Source organism: Cuculus canorus, chromosome 1 (assembly GCF_017976375.1).
Source record: "Cuculus canorus isolate bCucCan1 chromosome 1, bCucCan1.pri, whole genome shotgun sequence".
Classification (NCBI taxonomy): Eukaryota; Metazoa; Chordata; class Aves; order Cuculiformes; family Cuculidae; genus Cuculus; species Cuculus canorus.
In genome coordinates this window covers 87,063,809-87,085,729 of record NC_071401.1, presented here as the reverse complement: position 1 = coordinate 87,085,729, position 21,921 = coordinate 87,063,809, and the positions used below count along the sequence as shown (strand labels likewise).

The window sequence follows — 21,921 nt, the reverse complement described above, 5'->3', positions numbered from 1 at the left end:
TGGAAGCGAAGCCTTATATGTCGAGTGCATGGGCTGTCCTATTATGGGAAATCAACTTTGTTTTGAGGGAAGCATAGAGCATTGCTTCTGCGCAGGTCCTGGAATTTGAAACATTTAGGGGCCTCCAAAGAGCACTGGCATTAGTTACCATGCCGGCTGGGTGGAAGTGAGGATCCCTGCCCGGGGCGCCGACCCTGCCAGCAGCCAGCCTAGAGCTGCATCCCACCAGAGTGCTTTCTGCACTCTCCTCGGCAGAGCTGCTGAGGCTCGAGCAGGGACACATCTGTCGTTATGCAGGGACAAGACTAATTCAGCAAAAACTACTGGAGCAGCAAAGTTCGAATATACTTTGCCAAGAAATATTTTGCTGTTGTTTTCTTTTTCCTCTTTTTGTGGAAACATTTCATGTCTGCTCACATGCTTTGGTATGAGGAAGTGGAAGATGATTGTAAGTATGAACAGACTGACATAATTTATCACAATATTCACTTTGACAGAGCAGTGTAGTGCTACGCATCCCACTAACAGCATGCATTTTTAAATGTTTGCTTTCCAAGTCTAAAGAAGGAGAGCACCAGGGGGGGAAATAAAAAGATTTTTTGGTCTCTATTAGGGGGGTGATATCCTATACATTTATATAAAGTGCTCCAGACACAGTACCCAGCTCCCTTTGAGTAAAAAGAACTCATTTGTTTCTGAGGTTCACCACTTATTAAAGAATGAGGTTGAGAAAGAAAGAACTGAGAAGCCAAATCAATACATTTTTTTTAAAAAAAGTGTCATTATTCTAATAATTTGGCAACACATCAAAGGATTAATCAGTTGCTTTGAACTTTAATGGCATATGCAGTTTCACTGCCTAATATTAACTTACAGAGTAAGAGAGCTCTTCTCTGGCCACTGAACTCTCTGGTAACAACTGAACGAGGGGGTGTCAGTTTTGCTCAAAGTGAGCAGCAGCTGATCTCTCCCATGTGCTTCCCAGAAAAGAACAGGCGTATTTTCCAGACTTGTGCTCGTTTGTTAGTTTAAAGCTACCCTTTCTTTGCAATAAGAAGAAAAACAGAGGATGTAAAAGACTGAAGAGAGCCAAGAATGAAAGAATGACAGAGAGTTTAAAAATCCGTCTACCATGCCTCAGATGATCTTTCTTCTTCCTCCCTCACCCAGGCTTCTGAAACAGATTGCCCGGGGCGGGGGGGGGGAAGTGTCAGTATTGTCCATTTTTAATCTCTGGTCCTCATTCCCTGTTTTATAATCTGTTTTGGTTCTTCCACTTTTGTCTTAGTATTGTGTCTGCATAATAGAATTCCTGGTTTTCTCTAGTTGTCTGATCCTAGAAGCCATGGGAATATACACATGACATACACATTGTCCTTCCCCCCCGTAACATACAATGGGCTGTATGATGACTAACTTCTGATGAAGCTGCCTGAAAATGTTAGGTTTTGGTATGTTTGACAGGAAAGAAGCTGAAAACAGAACATTTCAGGGTGCAGGTGGGGTCTTATGCCATAGTTGGCTTTCCCTTTTTTTAAGTTGGACATAAATTAGATTTTCTTGTGCACTAAATAAGACTTAAATCAGCTATAAATTTTCCAGGAAGTTTTTTACTGCTGGGGGAGTTCCTGAAGTGATAGGACCCTTTACTTACTGAAGACAGTCTGACAGTTCAAGGGGAGGTAGAACACTGAGATCATCAACATGTATTTAATAATCAGGAGACATATTGCTTCACTTCTGAAAATATTGGGGGTAGGGTTAGGAAGGAGAAGTATTATGTATTTCTCTTAAGGAGTTTTACTCCTAGTTGGCAAGAGGAAGATGGCACACTCTAGAGCAAACCATGTAGTGACCAACATTTTCTTTGGAGGGGAATAAGGAGGATTTGGTTTCCTTTTTCTATATATTCCCTTTCCAACAGAGGCACAATATCAGCCCAGACTGCTTGTCCTCAGTGTTGAGGAGGAGATGGTACCCCAAGGGAAGCTCAGCAGGTGCTTGCTAAGGGGAAAGATCTTTGTTGCTTAGCTCAAAAGTTATAATTGCACTCTCAAGATGTAATAGGTGAAAGAAAGAAAAAAATAGCTGTGTTAGAGCTTTTGAAAAATATGAATAGAAAATCTGAGTTGCATCAAGCAGATGAATAGGATTCATGACAAGAGCCATTAAATCACTTGCTACACTATGTCACATAACTATGTTCATGTCTAAAATGAAAGGGAACTGTCTTAGTGCTTCTTGCGAATTATTTAGCTGACTTGATTTCCTTACTTGTGTCCTCACTCTTTTAAAGGGCAAGGCATTTTTCTCAATATAATTTTGTATAATATTTTTGAGGGGTTTTATAGTTTTATTTCAATAAAAAAGGGAAACCCCATATCTGCACTTTGTGACAAAGTATGTCCAAAATAATGCTCTCAAATTTATTCCTTGCCTTCATTCATGACATGTCGCTTCTGCTTCTTGTTGCCTGTGCTTGTTTTGCTTCTCTCTCTCTATTAGATGAAAACTTTTTGTTCATAGAGGTGGCAGCAGTCGCTTACATGTCTGTATTGTTTTTTTTCAATCCATTCTTTCTGTTTTCTTAAAAATCCCTTCTCTAATCCTCCATTCACCTCAGCATTGATGCCTTCCCTTTTCTCTCGTGTTCTCGGCCACAACAGTGAAGGCAGGTTCTCTGTTCCCTGCTTTCTCCCACTTCTGTTGAGAATGACCTTTGTGAAAACGTAAAGGTATTTCTTCATCGCCAAGGGCTTTACTTTCTTTTCTGAGCTATTCAGTGTTTACTTTTGCCTGAGTTAGACTGGAAACTCCTTGGGGCAGTGACTGTCTCTTCCTACATTTCTTCACAGTCTTTGACAATGACACCTAAATAACAAAGCAGTGGTGAAATGAGATATCACAAATTTCATTTTGTTTTAATTAAGATGAGATTACTGTGAACTTTATCTCGGAAGCCACTCTCCCTTGGGGATTCAGTATCATATGCTGTTTTTCTTTTTCTAGCAGATATAATCCTCTTTCTGCATCCTTAGTCTGACATGGACCCAAATTCTGCTTGCAGTTGCACACAGGCATCCTCTTTCTCTGCTTGGATTTGCACAAAGTAGAGACTAAAAATAGAATTAATCAGTAAACCAGAGCCAGTGAGGAAAAGGAATTAATCTTGCCTGAAATTTGGTGGCCACAAGGGGTCTCTTACCAGTTATCATGAGTTTAAAGTAGCAGGGACCCATCAAGGTTGGTGCTTTAGCTCAGATCGTAAGTGAATTTCTTAATTCCCAGATGTCACTGCTTATTACATGTCCCATGTTTAGGGGCATGGTTTATGGAGTCTTAGGAATGGTTGGACTCGATGATCCAGTGGGTCCTTTCCAACCTGGTGATTCTATGATTCTATGATTCTGTGATTACTGCTCTACATCTCTTTGGGAGGAAGTTGAACATGGAGTTGCATTCTGGGTTCATCTAATGGGCACAAACTCTCATTGGATGTGTGGGGAGCTATGGTCACACTGATAGTCCTCCAAACTGAGCCTGATGGTATACACACCTTGGAGGGAGTGCTAGGTTGGCAGCACTAGCCCCATCTCATTACAAAGCTGCTCATGTTGGGCCATGTGATTTTGCTGTAGCCCAATCTGCATCTTGGATGTGAGGAAAGTCACTCCCTAGCTGCCACTGGAGGGTGCTTCATCCAGTTTGCTCCTACCTGGTGTCCACTCCCTCATCCCTGCTCCTCAGACTGCTCGTAGCATCACAGCTGGCAGTTGCTCTTCCCAGGACAGTTATTGAGCAGGGGACCACATTCCAGGAACAGTATTCTGGCAGGATGTTATGTACAAAACTGGTGATACTGTAAAAATTAACCCCCTTGGTTTTGTTTTCGGGGTTTTTTTTCCTCAAAGTCAAAAATAGACTATATTTACTGATCAGATAGAGTTATTTAGAACTCAAAAGGTACAATATTTGTAGAAAAAGCTTAACCCTTGATTAATACTGTGAAATAATTTGAGCATCAGAATTGTCCAGGAGGTTAAGTGTTTTCAAATGATCACCAGAGGGAACAGGATTAAGCTCATATATTTTTGTCATGGATTACTGTTAGACAAAATCACATTGAACAGGACTGTGAACCAAGCAGACTTGATTTCAAAAGGCTGACTTGTTGATTTTCACGGTGCGATCTGAATTAAATGTTACCCCAAAGCTTAATTATCATTTAGGAGGATAACCATTATACTGTGTTATAGCTAACCTCTGGAAAGAGAGTCCTCAATAAATTTAGCGGGACCTTATAACATCACATCGCTGTCAAGGAGGACGCATTTGTGATAATACCGTATCACTGTCAGGGGAAGCAGAACAGCACCGGGAATTTTAAATAATTGGGCCTTATTTAAGACTGCGCTTTGTGGAAAGCAGAAATAATGGTTAGTGGAGTGTGGCTTTGCAGAACGGCTTGCCAGCTGGGCTGCACCAGGGAGCACACTCCTCCATCTTCCCAGAAAAACACATGTGGGGCAAAGGAGGTGTTTGTTTGGATCCAGAGGACTTACCTCAGAGAGCACACAGCCTTCCTTTCTAGTTTACTTGCCACATGTGCAGCAAATAGGAACTTTTTTAATGATGTGTTTTGAAGGACAAATAAGCTATATCTTAAGGAAGTCATAATCTTTCTTGATTCTAGTGGTAAGTCCTATTTTAATCTTCAAGTATTATTTAGAGAATAAGGCTGATAATACTTAAAAGGTTTCCTGGCCCTTTCTCTTCCTAATTCTGTATTTTTTTAAATAATCCATATTTTTATGATTAATTTTTTCATTAGTTGCATACAACCTTTTATTCCTAAAAGTGAAATATAGTTTGCAAGTATTGCAAGCATATGTAGAAATAAATAGTATTATGTGAGCAAAAGCTTATGTTCTTGTAATTTTGAATGTATTCTTAAAAGCTAATAATTAAGATGGCACAATTACACTTGATTTCTTTTTAACAACATTTTTAAAGGATTATTATCTTAAACAGATAAAAATTAGCTAGCATAACTGTTGACATAAAAAAATTACAGTAGTAAAATTTCCTCATGGAAAACACTAGGAGTCTGTTAGTTCTACGTATGGTTTTGTTTTCTAAGCTATTTTTCTATGAATGATTCTAAAATTTTGTGGATTGCTTTTTAAAAAAATAATAAATCTTAAAGCTCTTCAATGTGGAGAGATTACCCAAACAGGGACCGAGAATATCACATTTTGCTTACTTTGCCTTTGCTATGAGATGTTGGAAGTTCCCTGGGGGCCTAGCGAGCTTATGAACACCACAGAAAGATAGAGTTATGGCCAGTCTAATCAAACCCTTTGTGCCTGTTCCTTTTAACCACTTTATTCTTCTGCCTGTCAGTAAACTCTGAGAAAACTGTGGATCTCACCCTCCAAAAGTGTCCCAGTAAACCAGCAAAACCAGTACCTGATATTCTTAATGTAAACTTAGAAAGGAAATGGTCAAAAATTAATTGTAATGTACAAGACTAGACACATGGCATTGTTCCACTAGATGCCTGATAACCTGTATATCTTTTAAAGTGTGGCATTTGTTATCACTTGTAAAAATGAATTATGCTGACTGTAGGAGCATGCCTGTGAGCAGGGAATGCCCGTGGGGAGCTTCCCTGTCTTGCCCTACTACTGCTTGCCATATTCTAAAACTGATGCCCGCCCGCATGGCTGTTTCGCATACATGCACACTGGTTTCTATAGGAAATCTGTGGGTAAGGCTTTTAATTTTCTGTAGCAAAGGGAATTGAAGGAATTTAAAGAGTGATTGGAATTTGACATTTCTGCCTTTTTATTCTGAAAGATACTTTGATTAAACTGTTGGAAGGCTCAGCTAATGGAGGCGTTGCTGCTATTTCAGATATACAGGGTATGAGATTTGAAGGCAAGCCAAATCACAATGAGATAGAATAATGATGTCCTTGGTTTATTTTTCACTTGGCACATTCAGGTTTTGATTGGATTCTGAGCGAGTCAATGGTTTTCTCTCCCAGAAAGCAATGCTGGTCCTTGGAGGCTTGCAGCCTGTTATCATAGCAGAAGCATTTTCTTGTGAAGGTCATGGACTGCAGTGGCAGGAGAAGGGGGAGAAAAACCTAGGTGGGGGTGGGGGAGGAGGAGAGAGAGAAAATTTACTTTTTGGTCCTAACCAGGTACAAACTTCTCATAAGAAACATTTCTGCAGCAAGACCTATCGCTACTTTGACCCAGCTAGTACTGTGCTGATGGCATATATATCAAAACACCTCAGGAGAACTCCAAGGTCTCTGTCCATCTGTCCTTCTCCCTCCCAACCATCTTCTGGCTTTGCCACACACAAATAGTTCAATAGTTTGCTTCACTTTGTTCTCCCTTTTTTTTTTTTTTTTTCTTTCTCCACAGTGTATTTTAAGTTTTTTCTTTGGAAAAGACTGTTAATGAACTATTACACTCTGAGCAAAGCTCAAAGCTTCCCCGCTGTTGCTGAGATGGTAGAAAATTAGTGTAGCAACTATATAGTCTGAAAGGTTAACAACTTTACATAGTTAGCGTTATTGGAGGTGATAAAAGAGCATCTCATGAAGCTCCTGCATGATAGATGCTGTAAATAAGTGGATAGGAGCCCACAACACATTCTGATGTAAATGGCTGATGCTGAAGATTAGAATAATTAAGAAGAATTGTGCCTGTTTATTCAATATGGGGGGAAATGCTGTTAGAAATAAAGCTCTCCTTTTGCATGCTTGAGCTTGGAAACTATGACCCAGCTCCCTAGACCTTCCTGGCTGTTTAACCCACACCAAGGCTGATCAACTCATAAGAATGTAAAATGGGGGGATGTCTGTTCAGGGCCAGTGGAAGCAAGAGGGACAAAGGCATTCCTTGCTACTGAGAGAACCAAGTGGGATTACTTTGAAGGCAGTGATCCTGCCCAGCTTAAAAAGGTCTCATTAAAACTGCCTGTTAAAATGAAGGAGAAGTGGAAACTGGTTCCAACCTCTGATGGACTGATGGTGAATTTGTGATCAGGATGTGTACAGCCTTACTAATTCAAGGAAACTTAGTTTACTTTCTTTGTTGTTGTTGCTTTCAGTGAAGAGTATTAGCAGCTCAGCATGTATTATAACTTTGCATTAAATATGAGGATGAAAATACTTCTTTTATTCATTTGACTTTATTTACAGTCAGCTTTCTCTTATCGTATGATTTAGTACATATTTTATGCTGCCCCACCCTTCCAAGCCTTGCAAACAATGCTGAAAATAGAAATCAGTGTATTTTTACAACAAATTCAAAGGCCACATTTATAAATGCTTGGTCAACTGATGGTTACTCACTCTCCAGAAATGCAGAAGATCCAGATTAAAGTGTTTGCTGTGCTTATATTCACTGTTTACAGAGGAGAAAGTTTCAATTGCTTTGGATGTTGAATAGAAACCAAAGGTGAAGCCAAGTAATTTTTCACAAAATAAGATTCTTGTTTTCTCGCCAACATGAGAACAATTCCTTTTATAGTAGTCTGTAAAGGACAAGCATGTTATGGGGTTGATTCTGTCCCTTCTGTTCTTCCTAATAATTAAATAAATCAGTTGTGGAAGCTCTTACAAGAACAAGGAGGGGAATTTAAAACTGTGAAATAAATAGTGAGTTTCCGGAACAGCTATCTAACAGTAGGATGTATAACACTTAATGAGGAAAAAAAAAGAGCTTTATAAGCATTCAAAATCATCATAAATCTGAAGTTTAGGGGTTTTTTTCCCAGTAATTTAACGTTTAAAGTTCCATCATATCTGCATCCTTGGCGTACAGGATGGCTCAGTAATACTAGTGTAGATTTAAAAGAAGTTGCTTAAATCAGTCCCTCTATCTTTCTGGGGAACATCTAAGTTGAATTTCTGCTTAATTGTATTAAATTCCTCTATTAGGAGTAAAAAATATCCCCAGTGAAGTGGTATTTCTGACCTGATTACCTGATTGATGTAAAGGTTTAGAGAATGTAAGTTGGACCACATTTTTGCCGTGGGAAAGGAAATCTATTGGTTTATGTTGTCCATCACTATTTCCTGTTCAAAAAACCACAAATCTCTTCAGAATCAATTCAGAATTACACCTATTTTTATCACAGTTGCTAACTTAATAGTGTTTTTCAACTGTTACAGCCAAAAACATAATTGGGAACATTTTATGTTTTGAAACAAACTGAATGCTGGTAATCATTCACCCTTTTATTCTTTTCAGGGCAAGCCTATTTTTCTTAGACAGTAGCAGCTGAATTGTAAAGCCCAAACTCTTTCTGTTGTTACTGTTGTCAGACCTCCTATTTTCTCTTTAGTCTTTGCCACTTTCACTTTTCTCCAAGTAATGCAAATCCGTTGTTGTACTGCTTTAGCTGCTTTAAATAAGCCCATTCCTCCTCCAAGAAGGCTTGCTAATTTTTGCGTATTATCTTAAGCTGACTTAACAGTCATTTTGTCAATTCTTTCCAGATGCTGCTACTGCTGAATTGATTAATTCTGCTTTTGACATGTTGCAGGCAAATGTGAAGCAAAGTTTACTTGACCAGTAATCCTTTCTTTAACTGAAGAAAGGATGTAGTTTGAACAAGGACTTGTGCTCAATGTGGCCAGAGTTTTTTCCCTACTGTAGACACAAAGGTTTTTTGCTTCTTACCTGGGAAATTCTTATCTAGAAAGTAAAAAAAGTAAAAGAAAAAAAAAAAAAGCTCAAAATAGTAACCAAGGAAATATTTTTTTCCTAGTGCAATAAGTTTGTCTATGGAGGGTTTTTTTTTTGATGGACCGTGAATTCCTAAGAGGTGCTGTGTCTTTCTTGGAGTGCTTCCAGAAACTGTTGCTCAGCCTATAAACTGATGAAATTTCACAGACTCAGAGCAGCTGAGGATGGAAGGCACCTCTGGAGATCATCTACTGTAATTCCTTGCTCAGAGGAGGGTTAGTAAGAGCAGGTTGCTCAGGGCAATGTCTACTTGTGTCTTAAATAGCTCCAAGGATAGAGAGTCTACAACTTCTCTAGACAGCCTGATCCAGCATCTGACAATCTTTGCAGTAATTCTTTTTTATATCTTATGTCCCTATAGAATTTCCTTTATTTCAGGTTATGCCCATTAGTTTTTTTGTCCTGTCAGTGAGCACCAAAGAGAATAGTCTTGCTCTCTCTTTTCTAATTCCTCCCACTGAGTGTTTATAGTTATTGCTAAGATCCACCTGAGCCGCCTTAGCACCAGGCTGAGAAATCCCAGCTCTCTCAATCTTTCCTCATCTGAAAGGTGGCCCAATCACTTAGGCATTTTTTCAGCCCTTTGATAGACTTGTTCCAGCAGGTCCATGTCTTTTGCACTGGGAGCCCAGTACTGACTCAGTGCTCCAGCTTTGTCTGACCAATATTGAGCAGAAAGGAAGGATCACTTCCCTTGACCTGCTGGTGACACTGCACAGTGCAGCCTAGGATACCATTAGCCTTCTCTGCCACAAGGGCACACTGCTGGCTCATGCCCAGCTTAGAGTCCATCAGGACCTCTTTTGCAGAGCTGCTATCCAGCTAGTAGTTCCCCACCGCGTACTGGTTCCTGAGGTAGTTCCTCCCCATATGCAGGACTTTGCACTTCATCTTGTTGAACTACATGAGGCTTCTGTCACATCATCAACTGGACTTCATACAATTAGTCCCAACCTTTGAGCTCAGCAGTTCAGCTAGTTTTCAATACACCTCACCGGCCACTTACATAGTCCACACTGTTTGTTATGAGACTGTTACAGGAGAAAGTGTTGAAGGCCTTGCAAAAATCAGGACAAACAATATCCACTGCTCTCTTTCCAACCACTGAGCCAATCACCTCTTCATGAAAGCCTGTCAGATTGGTCAGGCATCTAGTCCACTTTGTAAACTCATGCTGACTACTCCCAAGCACCTTCTTGTCCTTCATATGTTGGGAAATGGTTTGACGATGATTTGCAGGTTTCTAAGAGGATTTGCTTTATCACGTTCCCAAGTTATTCATCTGGTCCTCCTGTCCTTCTTGAAAATCTGTGTCATTTCCTTTCTTCCCAGTTCTCAGAAACCCCCTACAATTGCAAATAATCGATAGTGCCTTTGCAGTGATATTGGCCAGCTTCTGAGTGCTTTTGTTTGCCAGCATCTTTCATGACTAGTGCAGAAGGTGAACAGAAGAGAGACTTGGGGTCTCTCATGTCTGTGTTGTCATTTTTTTTGCTTGGCACACACAAACATCAAAACTGGCCATATTTGCCTGTGTGCCATATTATGAAATAGCCACAAATCCATCTAGAGCTAGTCTCTAAGGATGTATTAATTTGAACTCTGTAGCTTCTCTGAACATCCTTTTACAGTAAAGCCCATCTAATGATATTAATATTCATGGAAGAATATCCATTACTTGTTTAAAGTTTGCCCAAGATCAAAATCCATGAAATACATAACACTAAAACTGCAGTAGTATCAGTACATTTTTTTTGATAGTTATTTAAAAATTAGAAGTTAGAAAAGTTTATTGGGCTGTATTCTAAATTATCTAATCTGTAATTTGTAAATACATGGTTATTATTTTGAAGACTCATTGGCAATTTACCCTGAGTGCAAAAATGCATTAAAAGCCTCAAAGATCTTTAGTTTAAATAGTTATAATCATGTTGAGATTTTAGTTCTGATATCTTTAGTTAAAACAAAAAAATAAAAGTAAGCCCTTTAAAATATTTGTTGCCTTCTAAATGTATGCTGTTATCCAGTATGCAGTTGGCGTTATCTCTCGAAGAAGAAGAAGTGTGGTTAACTTTTCCACTTTAATTGTTTAGATGTAGATAAATTGTTTGTCGCATCTTTTTCCTTATCCGTCTTATCTTTTGAGAGTTTTTTATTATCATCTTCTGTAATGGAGATTATTTCAATATACTTCCTGATTATTTTAGAGTCAATAAACAAAAAATGTAATAAGAAATATTTATTTTTCCAGACCTTATTTGTTTATGCCACCCAGGTTATAAAGGCCTGTTTTGAATTATATTTTCACTTTTTAAGTGCAGCGAAGAAAGAATTAGCTGTTTCTTAAGCTCTTAAATAGCATATCCTGCAATTATATGAATTTGTAGCACAGCTAAATGCTGTCTGCTGGCTAACACGATCTTCTCAGAGTCAGTTTATTTGCATTACTTTACTTGGTATTTTTTTGAAATTTAGCATAAGATATTTGAAGTGAGATGTTTGAAATGTTGACTTATAATCAGAAGTCATTCAGTCCCATTCTTGTGAGAAGGGCTCCCAGTTGGGAACCTATTGGAAACCTGAGGACTCTTGATTTGGGGTCTTGTAAGATGTACTTCTATACAACAGCTTTTCATTAAGACAGACAATACTTTTCAGCCAGAAAGAAGGCGTACCATGTGTTTCACAGCTTCCAGGATGACTTAAGTAAATCCCACTTCTCTGGAAGTTATATTCTTATTCAGCTTTACAGCATATGAATTTACATCCTCTTTGTTTATTTTATAGTAATCCTTTATATTCTAACTTGCATCTTCTTTAGCCTATTTCTTGGTCTACCAAGCTATACCCATAGCTGTGGCTATTCATGGGAAGTTGTTTTTAGAAATCCACTATTCCTTTCTCACACAGCAACAGCAAAGCCTGCTGCAATTGCCTGAGGTCCTCTCCTGGAAAAAAAAAAAAAAAAAAAAAAAAAAAAAAGCAGAGATTATTTATTGTCTATAATGATGTAATTCTGTATTTTCTACATGGTAAAAATCACTGGCTTTTTTTTCCCTTTTCAAGAGGGTTTTTTGTGACAATATGTGCCTGGGGAGTAGACTATACAGAATACTTCCTATTCCTTATAGTCTACACCATGCAGTTTAAATAAAAAGTAATATGTCAGCAGTTTACTTTGTGGATATGTAACACAGTCAATGGGTGTGCAAGTATTAATTGGATATTAATTGCCAATATGCTGTATGAATACTGAGGCCCAGATGTGATTATGAATATTTTATTATTGTAGGCAAAGGTCTAGTTATTTTTTAGTTGATGAATTTGAATACTGCAATTAGGTTGGCATAAGGAAGCAAGAACATATTTTCTTCATGAAGAGAAAAGTTGTCATTGCAGTGTCCAGGGCTGAACTCATAGCTGGAAACAATTAAACATGTTGCTAGAAAGAGGAGAGCCCTGGAGGTGAGGTTATAAGCTTCAAGCATCTGATATGACAGTTGTGACAGTTATTAGCTATTACAGCATTTGTCAAAGTTCAAGTTATTCTGAAGCATATCACACTGTCCTTGATAACATGATATGGAAAGGAATTAAAAGAAAATATTTTAATAATTGCAACATTAATTTATTAGCAAAATAAATATGGCCTCCTGCATCCGTGTAGCAGTTAGAGACAGTCTTTCTAAAAGAAAATATATGAGTAGAAAAAGGAAAATAGCAGCAAGATGGTCTGTGCCAGTGTACAGTTGACTCCACTGTAGTTCAAATACATTGATAATCTCACATAATCTAAGTAGAATGAGTGTATAAATTATTATAATTATTATTGATAGAGTATAACAACTCAAAGAACTATTTGCGGGAAATTGTATGCACACTTCAATTAGGCTGTAATACAAATGCAATTTAAAATGTAACTCTAGATTAAGTGTGACACTCAAGCCTGACTTCATGCAGAGAAATTCTTTTATGGGGCCCTAACTGTTAACAATATCATTATTGTTTTAACAGACAAAAGCATCAGTGCCATAAACTAGTCAGAATTGCATGAGAAAATCAGTGAATCCCTTGTTTCTGGGACTAATGCAGTTAGTACCCTAGTTTTCCTTATGCACAGAGCCTTTCTGCCGAAAGATTTCTCTACACAGGCAGAGTTTCTGACAGGACAGGAGCTATCTGGCAATGCAGACTAAAATCTAGTGGGGCAACTACATACACCTAGGCCTCCACTTTGTGTGTGATCATGCATTCGCATCTTCTCACGCTTGCAATAAAAGAAATATTTTTATGTATTTAGAAAACAGTTACAAGAATTTGTTTTGATGACATGAACATTATGGTGGATGCCTAAAGAGTAGAGGGCTGTTGGAGACAGTAGGAACCGATGGAAAAGCAGGAACAGGAAGGCTGTATGAAGCTACACATGGAGTGGGGCAGAGGGAGGGAAGCAGTCAGTCTGAATGCAGCCAGAGAGCATTGAAAGAAGGACCAGAAACACATGGCAGCCACAGAGCTGTGCCACGATAATGCATGCATGAGAGGAGCTTGCATGAGACTGTAAGGTGGAGAAAACCCTAAAGAAATATGAGTATGAATAGTGTATATGGGGGTTTATTTTAACAGTCTGTACTTCTGTTCAGCATCTTTGTGTCACAATGTCTTCTCGCAATGGTTGGCAGGTAGGTTTGAAGGCTTTGCCATGAGGGTTACCGATTTCACAGAGTGAGTATGATAGCAAGTATGTGTATAGACAGGTTTCACACTGAAAAACCCTTTCTAGTTCTCCCCTTCCCTCCACGACAGGTCAGCTGTATGTCACTTCAGTATGTCTCCCTATAATCTAATCATCTTGTTCTGTGTAAAGTAAATCACGTGATATAGTTGATGCAGCATGGCCTAAGTTACAGATTATGCATAAATTATAATAGTTCTAATTAATCACAGCCTAAGTTAATTTAGACCTCTCTTGTAATATGCCTAGTTTCTATTTAATTTTCACACCTAACTGGGTTGTCTATATTAAACATCTTTGACTCTAGCTTGGTTCATGGATAGGTGTGACTTGATATGAGCTTCTTTATTCTCACTGAAGCTGAGAGACCTCTATAGACACCAGCAACCAGTTGTCATCTCTGGAAGGCAGCCGAGCTCTTCCAGGTGCTGCCTTCAGGTCTCTGCACTGGCCATGGCTGGGTGTGGTGGGACATGTCCACCTTCTGCACTGGAGGCTGAAAGCCACAGAGGGAAAGCTACTGCTCAGAATTGGGCTGAGGCTGACAGACCCACGTACTTTTGAAACAGAGACTTATTTGTTGGAGGCTTGAGGAAGGGAAGAGAAGAATGCCACAGTTTTGTGGGGCCAGGGCTACAGGAGGTCCTCTGGGTTTTATCCTGTTATCCATTGTTTGGGTAGTGGTGCACATGCCAAACCCCTGCATCAGCTGCATGGCAATAGCCCTCTTTTGCTAATTTATTTGTCGTGGTTCTCCCTTCACCCTCATCCTCCCATCTCACCAGAAAAATTAGATTCATTTTTCACATAGCTTGAGTAAAAGACATTTTGGGGCCCATTACTGTTGTGAACAAAAAGCTAGGTGAGTTGAACTGGGCTTGATTGCCTTTCACAGCAGGCAAGGGGACCACTAGCAAATGTCCTGCTCAGTTACTTTCTTCACTCTGTCATCAGTAACTTGAAGTCTTTGAAGTAGTAACACAGTTTGCTGCGGCCTCTGATACTGAATACCTCTTTTCCTTTTTTCAGACAGCTTCCTTATTAAAGCTAAGAACCATCCCAGTAGCTATACTGCTAGGCTTGACTCTGAATCATCAGTAGGATACACTAATCCCTTCTCCCTGCCTGAAAGGATCTTATTCCCTTACCGTTTTAGAAAACTAACACCAAAACATAACAAAACAAATTAAAATCCTCTCTGGAGCCTTATTCATCAGGCAACAAATAGGAGCTGCTGTGGCTTTTATTTCCACGGTAGTGATAATATTGATTCTTGATCTGTGAGAGTGGCTGTTGTCACCTATACTACTTTAATGTTTATCTCCAAAGAACATGTGTCTTACTGTATGGTGAGACTTCTTTGAGCCAAGAAAAATAAGCCAAGTGTTCCCTATGACAAGGTAGGAAGGTCTGACTGCTCTTCATCTTCTTCCTTGAATTAGATTTGCAGACTTTCCAGTGTCTTCAGCTGTGAGGCAATTTTGTTTTCTAGTAAATGCCTTCTTCCAGAATCATCCCCTCTAAGTGATTAAATATATTTGATCCCGTCTTGATCCTTGATAGAAACTCCTGTCTCTTTTCCTTAGAGATCTTCAATTTCTCTTGTTATGTTTTCAGTCTTCTTTTTGGTAGTTACTTAGATACTGAGGAAATAGGTGATAGAGAAAATAGCAAATATTCTTGAGAACCTAATTCACATTCTCAAATGGGAGAAAAAAGTGTTTCAGTGATATTAGGAAAAACAATCCTTCTCTTTTCCTGTGCATTAAAAACATTGTATAGTGTATTTTTCTAAAAAAAGTGGGAAATTCAGTACTGCTTTCATATTTAATTTATTACACATTTAGTGTTACAATACTATGAAATATTAATAAACTTACAAATCTTTTCACTTGGCCATTTACCATGAAACTTGACTGACTGTAGCTTCTCTGGTTAATTAATTCATATGCTTAAGTTGAGTGCAACAATGCTGTGCTCCATTTTCTTTTGATAACAACTTTGACTTAAGTCATACTGTGAAGGATATCTTTAATGATTTTTCTCCCTGCCTGTTCAAAATTAGCATGGTTTGCCTCCTATTAGGTTCTTCTTCTGCCCTGAAGTTACTTTAAAATCTTGGGAGCCTTCAAGTCTGTTGGGGATAAGACACCTTTCATTACATCAGGCTGCTCAAGGCCCCATTTAACCTGGCCTTGAACACTTTCAGGGATGGGGCATCCATAACTTCTCCGGGCAACCTGTTCCACTACCTCACCACCCTCACAGTGCAGAATTTCTTCCTTAGATCTAATCTAAATTTACACTCAGTTTAAAACTGTTTCACTTTGCCAGTCCACCCTTGGTTAATAATTTAACCATTCAAAGATTAATATGCTTGGTATACATGTATAAAAATAAGTTTTTTTCCTCCGTAATGGTACCTAGTTACAATGAGAAAGATACTTAAACATCGCCCTGGGAGGATTCCTCTTCGTTCTTTCAGCATTCCTGCTAAAGCATGAGACTTATTGGCCTTTCCAGCCCATTTCTGAACTTACCATATTGTGAAGAACTATACATATTCAGGTCTTTAGAGATGGCTTCTGGTGGCATCTCTAGCCAACAAAGAGATTCACCTTTTTTGCTTTCTCTTTGCTCTGTGTGATTTGGCCCTAAGATACCAATGGCATGTGATTTGTTTTGCCTTTTTTCTCTCACTAATGCATCTGTGTTTCTATGATATACTTTGTTAATGTAGAGCATTCTTGATTTAAAACAGAGGCCCTTTTCCCTCCTTTGTAGCTGCTCTACAAATGAGTCAAAAGGTATTTGCATATTTAATAATTTCACTGGTTTAGAACTTTGAACTTGTGGAAGATTTGCATAGAGGTCATGCATAGCTGAATCAGCAACTGATTCAAAGATGCACTCACTAAGTGTGGATTTACCCTTTTCCTGTCAATGCAGACATGCATTTCCCATGCAATCTAGTGACTGTGTCAGAAACGTGCTATTTTCATTATTGCTTAAACATGCTCCATGACCACTTTTTGTGGATAAAGCTTAACTTTGTTAAGCTTTGAGTTTGCTCAGTGTTTAATGTTTGAGTTTGTTTTAGGCATCTTTAGATAACTTAGGTAATTCTGCACAGGTTTAAAAATGTAATGTACTGCAGTCATGTATATAGTTTATGTGTATAGGAGAAAATTATGCGATTATAGGTGCTCTCATCCTTTTACTTATATCTAGGTCCATAGCTAATCACAAATTGAGGAAGGCCTAAATCCTGCCATTACAAAAATGTAGAAACTGCACTGAGTGCAAAACTGTATTCTCCCTAGTGATGAAAGTTAAAACTACTGTACTAATTAACCATGAAAAGGCTAAAAAGAGATCTAATTGCCATCTTCAGCTATCTAATAGGTAGTTATGGAGAAAATTAAGTCAGGCTTTTCTCAGGGGTTTACAGGAAAAGGATGAAAGTAGTTTCCAAAATGAGAATTTTGACGAGATACTGGATAGATATATTTTTTTTTTACCATGAGTGTCACCAGTTAAGCACCACAGGAGGCTGCCCAGGGAGTTTGTATAATCTCCTCCCTTGGATGTGTTCAAAACTCAACTGGGTGCAGCCCCTGAGCTACTTGATCTAATTCTGAAGGAGGACCTGTTTTGAACACAGTGGTGGACTAGTTGGCCTCCCTTACAACCATACAATTAGTATGTAATTCTATGTTTGCTTTACAAAGCATGTCCTAAATATATTTAATTTAGAACAGGGATATAGCTCAATGGATTTTCTAAGGAAAACACTTAAAGTATGTAGCTTACCAGCAGAACCAAGCATTAGCTCTTGCAAACTATTATTTATTTAATTTGATTATTCTGTTTTCCACAATCTGTGAGGTTTGTTGCACAACTTCCCCTTGGGACTACACTGCCGATCCTATTTTGTGTTTAACTTTAGTCCAGTGAGACACTATGCTAGCTGGGTATTTTCTCAGCATAAATCTTCCAGACTGTAGTCTCCTATAATCATTAAAACTGCTTTTCAATGATACATAGAAGTAAGAATACTTTCTGTACCAAATAATACAATCAAGAATGAGCCTTGACACATTTAGTTCTGTTATCTAACAGGGCATAGAGCAGAAGGCTCTTTTTTGATTGCACAGTAATTGTGCTCAAAGCTCTGCATAGCTGTTTGTCTCAATATGTGGGCCTTGCACAGGCCTTCTCAAAATAGTTTCCACTGCACAGAAGTAAAACAGATTTGACCTGGATTAACTGAAGCATAGACTCCTAATGAGCCAGATGGATGAACACTTCTGTTTGGCAGAACTGATGGTTACTGTGTTTGCCACAAAGTGTCAGCAGTTGCCTCAGTTTTCTCCCCAACAAAAGAAAAAAAAAAAAAGTTAATCCTGGTCTAAAGTGCTTAAGTAATAACTGCTGGGAGGCATTTCCTTTGTAAAAACCTTATCTGTGAGTTTCCCAGGGAAGATCCAAAACTGAAATGGTAAATGAGGTTTCTCCGTGTCACTGCGACTGTGGACAGTATCTACCATCTAACCCAGAGCTGGATAAAGCATCCAAAGAACATTGTTGTAATGCTTTATGGTTTAAGTAGGAAGTATGGAGGATTTTATTTCATTTGTATCCCTTGCACCAAAAGCAGGGAAGGGTCAAAGAAACTGTTCTCAGCTACACAACAGGCAACAGTTTGTAGAATGCAACATTGAAGATCCCAACAGTTCAGTGTCCAGGTGTCCAGAAAAAACTTGGTGGATATCACTCTTCTCCAGGCTCCCGTGTATGGTCAGAAAGGGAGCACAGTAGTCTCTGCTCAGCCAGCAAAATGCAACGGTATCCCAATGCTGTGCCTTAGACGAAATGTGTATGTGTTGCATGCAGCTTGAATAGATGACATTCTCAGCGCAGGTCCTTTATCACCACTCCTCCTACCTTCTCATTCAACTTCAGAGAACTTTCTCATGGACTGACAGTGCTTTTGCAAAACCTATAAGGGATGGGACAGCTACCACATCCTTGTCAGCTTCCCTAACCCAGCTCTGCTGTGTGTCTGCACTTGTGCCAGTTTCTGCGATGCAAGTGGAGTGGGGAAAAGCTTATGAAATAGGCTTGCATTCATTTTGAATAGCTACAGACAGATACAAAAGAAAGGAAATATGCTTGAAAGGCTGTGTGTATTGAGGGGGGGAGGGGAGAGGATTATATGCAAGATGGCTTGGGTTCTACTACCTAAATATTAAAAGGGAACAAATTCTGTCTCTGTTAGCCAACTCGGAAATTCCTGTAAATTCACTGGCAAACTGTGGACGATACATAAAGACCATGTAACTTAACAGCTGCTCTTTCAAATTGTATTTTGACCTTTCAGCTATAAAAGGCAATTCCTTAGGGTTTCCAAATGTACAGTTCATTGCTCTTTGGTTTAGTGTTACAGAGCAAGTATAGTAAGTAATAGACCTTATTACAGTTACTTTTTCCTCTTTGCAAAACCATTATATGCCTCTTTGACCTTTACAATAAAAAGTGCAAATACAGTTCAGCAAATGTTTCCGGCTTTAATTTCTGTTATTCAGAATAACAAATAAGTGAGTCTTAATCCATATGGACTCTATAAACCCTGTTTTATTCATTTTTCCTTTACTGTTGTTTTGATAGTTATTTTTGATAGTTATTTCCGAGTTCCCCTTCATCCAGTGTCCTTGCTTGTTCTTAGTCCTTTTCTGAGTTTTTCCTCTTTTTGTGACTGAACAGACCAGAAGAGATTTCTTTTGTAAACTGTGGGATTAGTTGCCAAAGCCCCCCTGCAAATCACAATAAGTCAACCATGTAAAATTGATAAGATATTATAAGTTTTCTACTGCTCTGGGCAAAATATTATGTTTTTTCTTACACTTACAAGCTTACAACTGGAAGGGGTTTTCTTTGTTCAATCTTTTTTCCACTGTTTGAGTATTTTTGTTTAAAAAGGAACTTATTACTATGCAGGACATGTATATGAAAACCAAATCATTACAAAATTAATGATGGAAGCAGGAAGAATAAAAATTCTTTCAATTGTTAGGAAAATGAAACCATTTACCCTTCAGGGATGTGACCTTAGTAAATGCATCACTTAGCCGTTTTCCTTTGTTAAGCTTTAGAAAAAAACCACCTTTTTCCAAGATCATCAACTATCTTATCCCAAAACCACAGGAACTGCTAAACACGAATGCTATATATTGCTCTCTCATACAGGTTTTATTTCTCCTTGTGGGTCAAGTTACTTATGAGGATATGTAGATTCATTTTAAAGATGGAAGCAGGGTATCCATTACTGTCATTATCTCTTATTTTTGCAGTTTCATTTTTCCTGAAGGCAAGAAGATAGTGAGTTTTGTAAGGAATTGAGGTGACACATGAAATAATGGGTTATTTTTTATTATTTTGTTACACTAGATTCTTGAATGTTTTTGACAAGAACAGTTAGAATTGTAGTCACACCAGTGATGGTTTGTCACTTAACTCTTACTCTGACACAAGGTCTTTTGCACTCTGTAAAATATCCTCTGCTGATGTACATAAATATAATTAATTTTACTTTAATTGAGGATCTGGCCCAGGCTTTGATCTCTTTTTAGAACTTGTCCAACTTTTCCCTTTATGGCCAACAATGTACTACCACATTTCTGCTAGCTGAATACATGCACTATATATAAAAAAAAAAGTAACTGATGACCTTTAAATAGTTACCACTGGGCAATTTTTAACTCACTATAATAGTCTGAAACTATTTGGATTCACTGTCCTTGCTGCAGTATGCAGTACATTTACATTCCAGAGCCCACAAGGGCATTTACTATGAATTGAGACAGTGTTTTCCTCCATGGCAGCCTTTAAGCCCTTCACGTAGTAGATGAGTCCTAGTCTGAACAACTCTACAGTGTGGTGACAGTAAGGAGCACTGGAATAGAACTCTTATGGGCAATATACCAGAAAACAGATTTCAGCCAATGCCCACCTCCCAAAGGAAAAAAAAAATAAATTTCAACACATAGACCGTCTACATCTAAATGTGAAATAAAGGCTGAAGACTAACATTTGGAAGAATGGGAAAAAGACATCTTTCCTGACACCACAGTGTTGAAACCAGCATCACTCAGAATGGAGCTTCATGCTGGGAAACCATTTTTTCTGCAGATAAAATACTCTTAAGCTGTCATTGGGTATGATGGGCTTGCTAAATGGGAGTCTGAAAAATCACAATATAGAAATTGTGTGGTGGTATATAGGCTTTGTTCAAATATATTTTGCTAAGCCCATGGAATGGCAGAACGTTGAATATCTTGTTTCTTTCTAGTTTCAATTGTATCTTTATTTTCTGTTCACGTTGCCTGTGTTAAGAGTACATGGAACACTATTATAGAGTACAGAACAAAAGGAGACGTCTTGCATAAAGGAAGAAATAACTACTTCCTCCAAAATGTCATATAACTGACATTTCCATAGGGATAAATATGTTCTAAGAATTGCCTGGATTTATTGAGGAAAAATATCAATAGGAGAGTACAAATCTGGAGTTTGAAATAATAAAACCCCATACTTCTATTTTATTCTTTGTTAGTCTGCTTTTAACAAGATTCATCAAAAAGCAGAGAGTCTTATTTTGTAAAATGGATTGATTTTGTATCATTTGTTTCATTGTGTATTTTCAATTTGGATTTCAAACACTTCCTAGCTCTGAAAAGAATTGTCTTTCACCAGCCAAGTGACTGCATGTTGGAGTATGATAGACAAATTTTACTTGAAGTGGTGGTTGGTGTAAGAATAATATCTGAAATTGTGATGGAAATAAATAGATCATACATCAGCTTCTCTACAGGAGTAAATGATCAAGTTTTTAGGATTGGTATTTATGGCTGATCAAAAGCTGTGGATAGTTAGGAGCCTGTATGACACTGCCTGGATTGACCAGGGAACTGACCTTTTCAATGGGAGTTTTTTCAGGTATCGGGACTAAATTACTCCAAATTTATGTGCCTAATATTTCTTTTGGGCTGATTCTGGAACCTCAACGATGTTTTTAAAGGGAAGCGTTTAACGCTCAGTAAATGTGGTTGAATTGAGATTTTAGTGTGTCCCTTTAGACTTGAGGCCAGGCATCTGGTAATCACTGAAGACGGTGACATACCCTTTCCTTGTAAGGAGCAATCTCTGCCCATGAGAGGGTGCTGCCTCTGTGACAAAGTGCCATCACTTACCATCTCCTTCTATACTGTGCACCACTGTGGTGACTGTATTTTTTTTTTGTATTTGTGTTTGTTTAAAGAAAACGTGTTTTGAAATGACTGTAAGCTATAGCAGGACTTTTAAAAAATGTTTAACTCAGAAAGTGTTTTACTGTACTTATTTTTTTCTATATGC

The 21,921-nt window shown here is 38.3% G+C and overlaps 1 protein-coding gene across 2 annotated transcripts in view; it reads left to right on the top strand.

Annotated features, from left to right (window-relative positions):
- Positions 1-21,921, top strand: part of DMD (dystrophin) — a 1,193,355-nt gene that overhangs the window by 170,534 nt on the left and 1,000,900 nt on the right. The window contains exon 1 of one of the 2 annotated variants that reach the window (XM_054050393.1): positions 167-448. The exons of the other annotated variant lie outside the window; for it this stretch is intronic. Within the exon in view, the coding sequence (XP_053906368.1) occupies positions 406-448 (43 nt within the window). The 5' untranslated portion in view covers positions 167-405. Of the gene's footprint in view, positions 1-166; positions 449-21,921 lie in introns of those variants that run through there. 2 annotated transcript variants of the gene reach the window in all.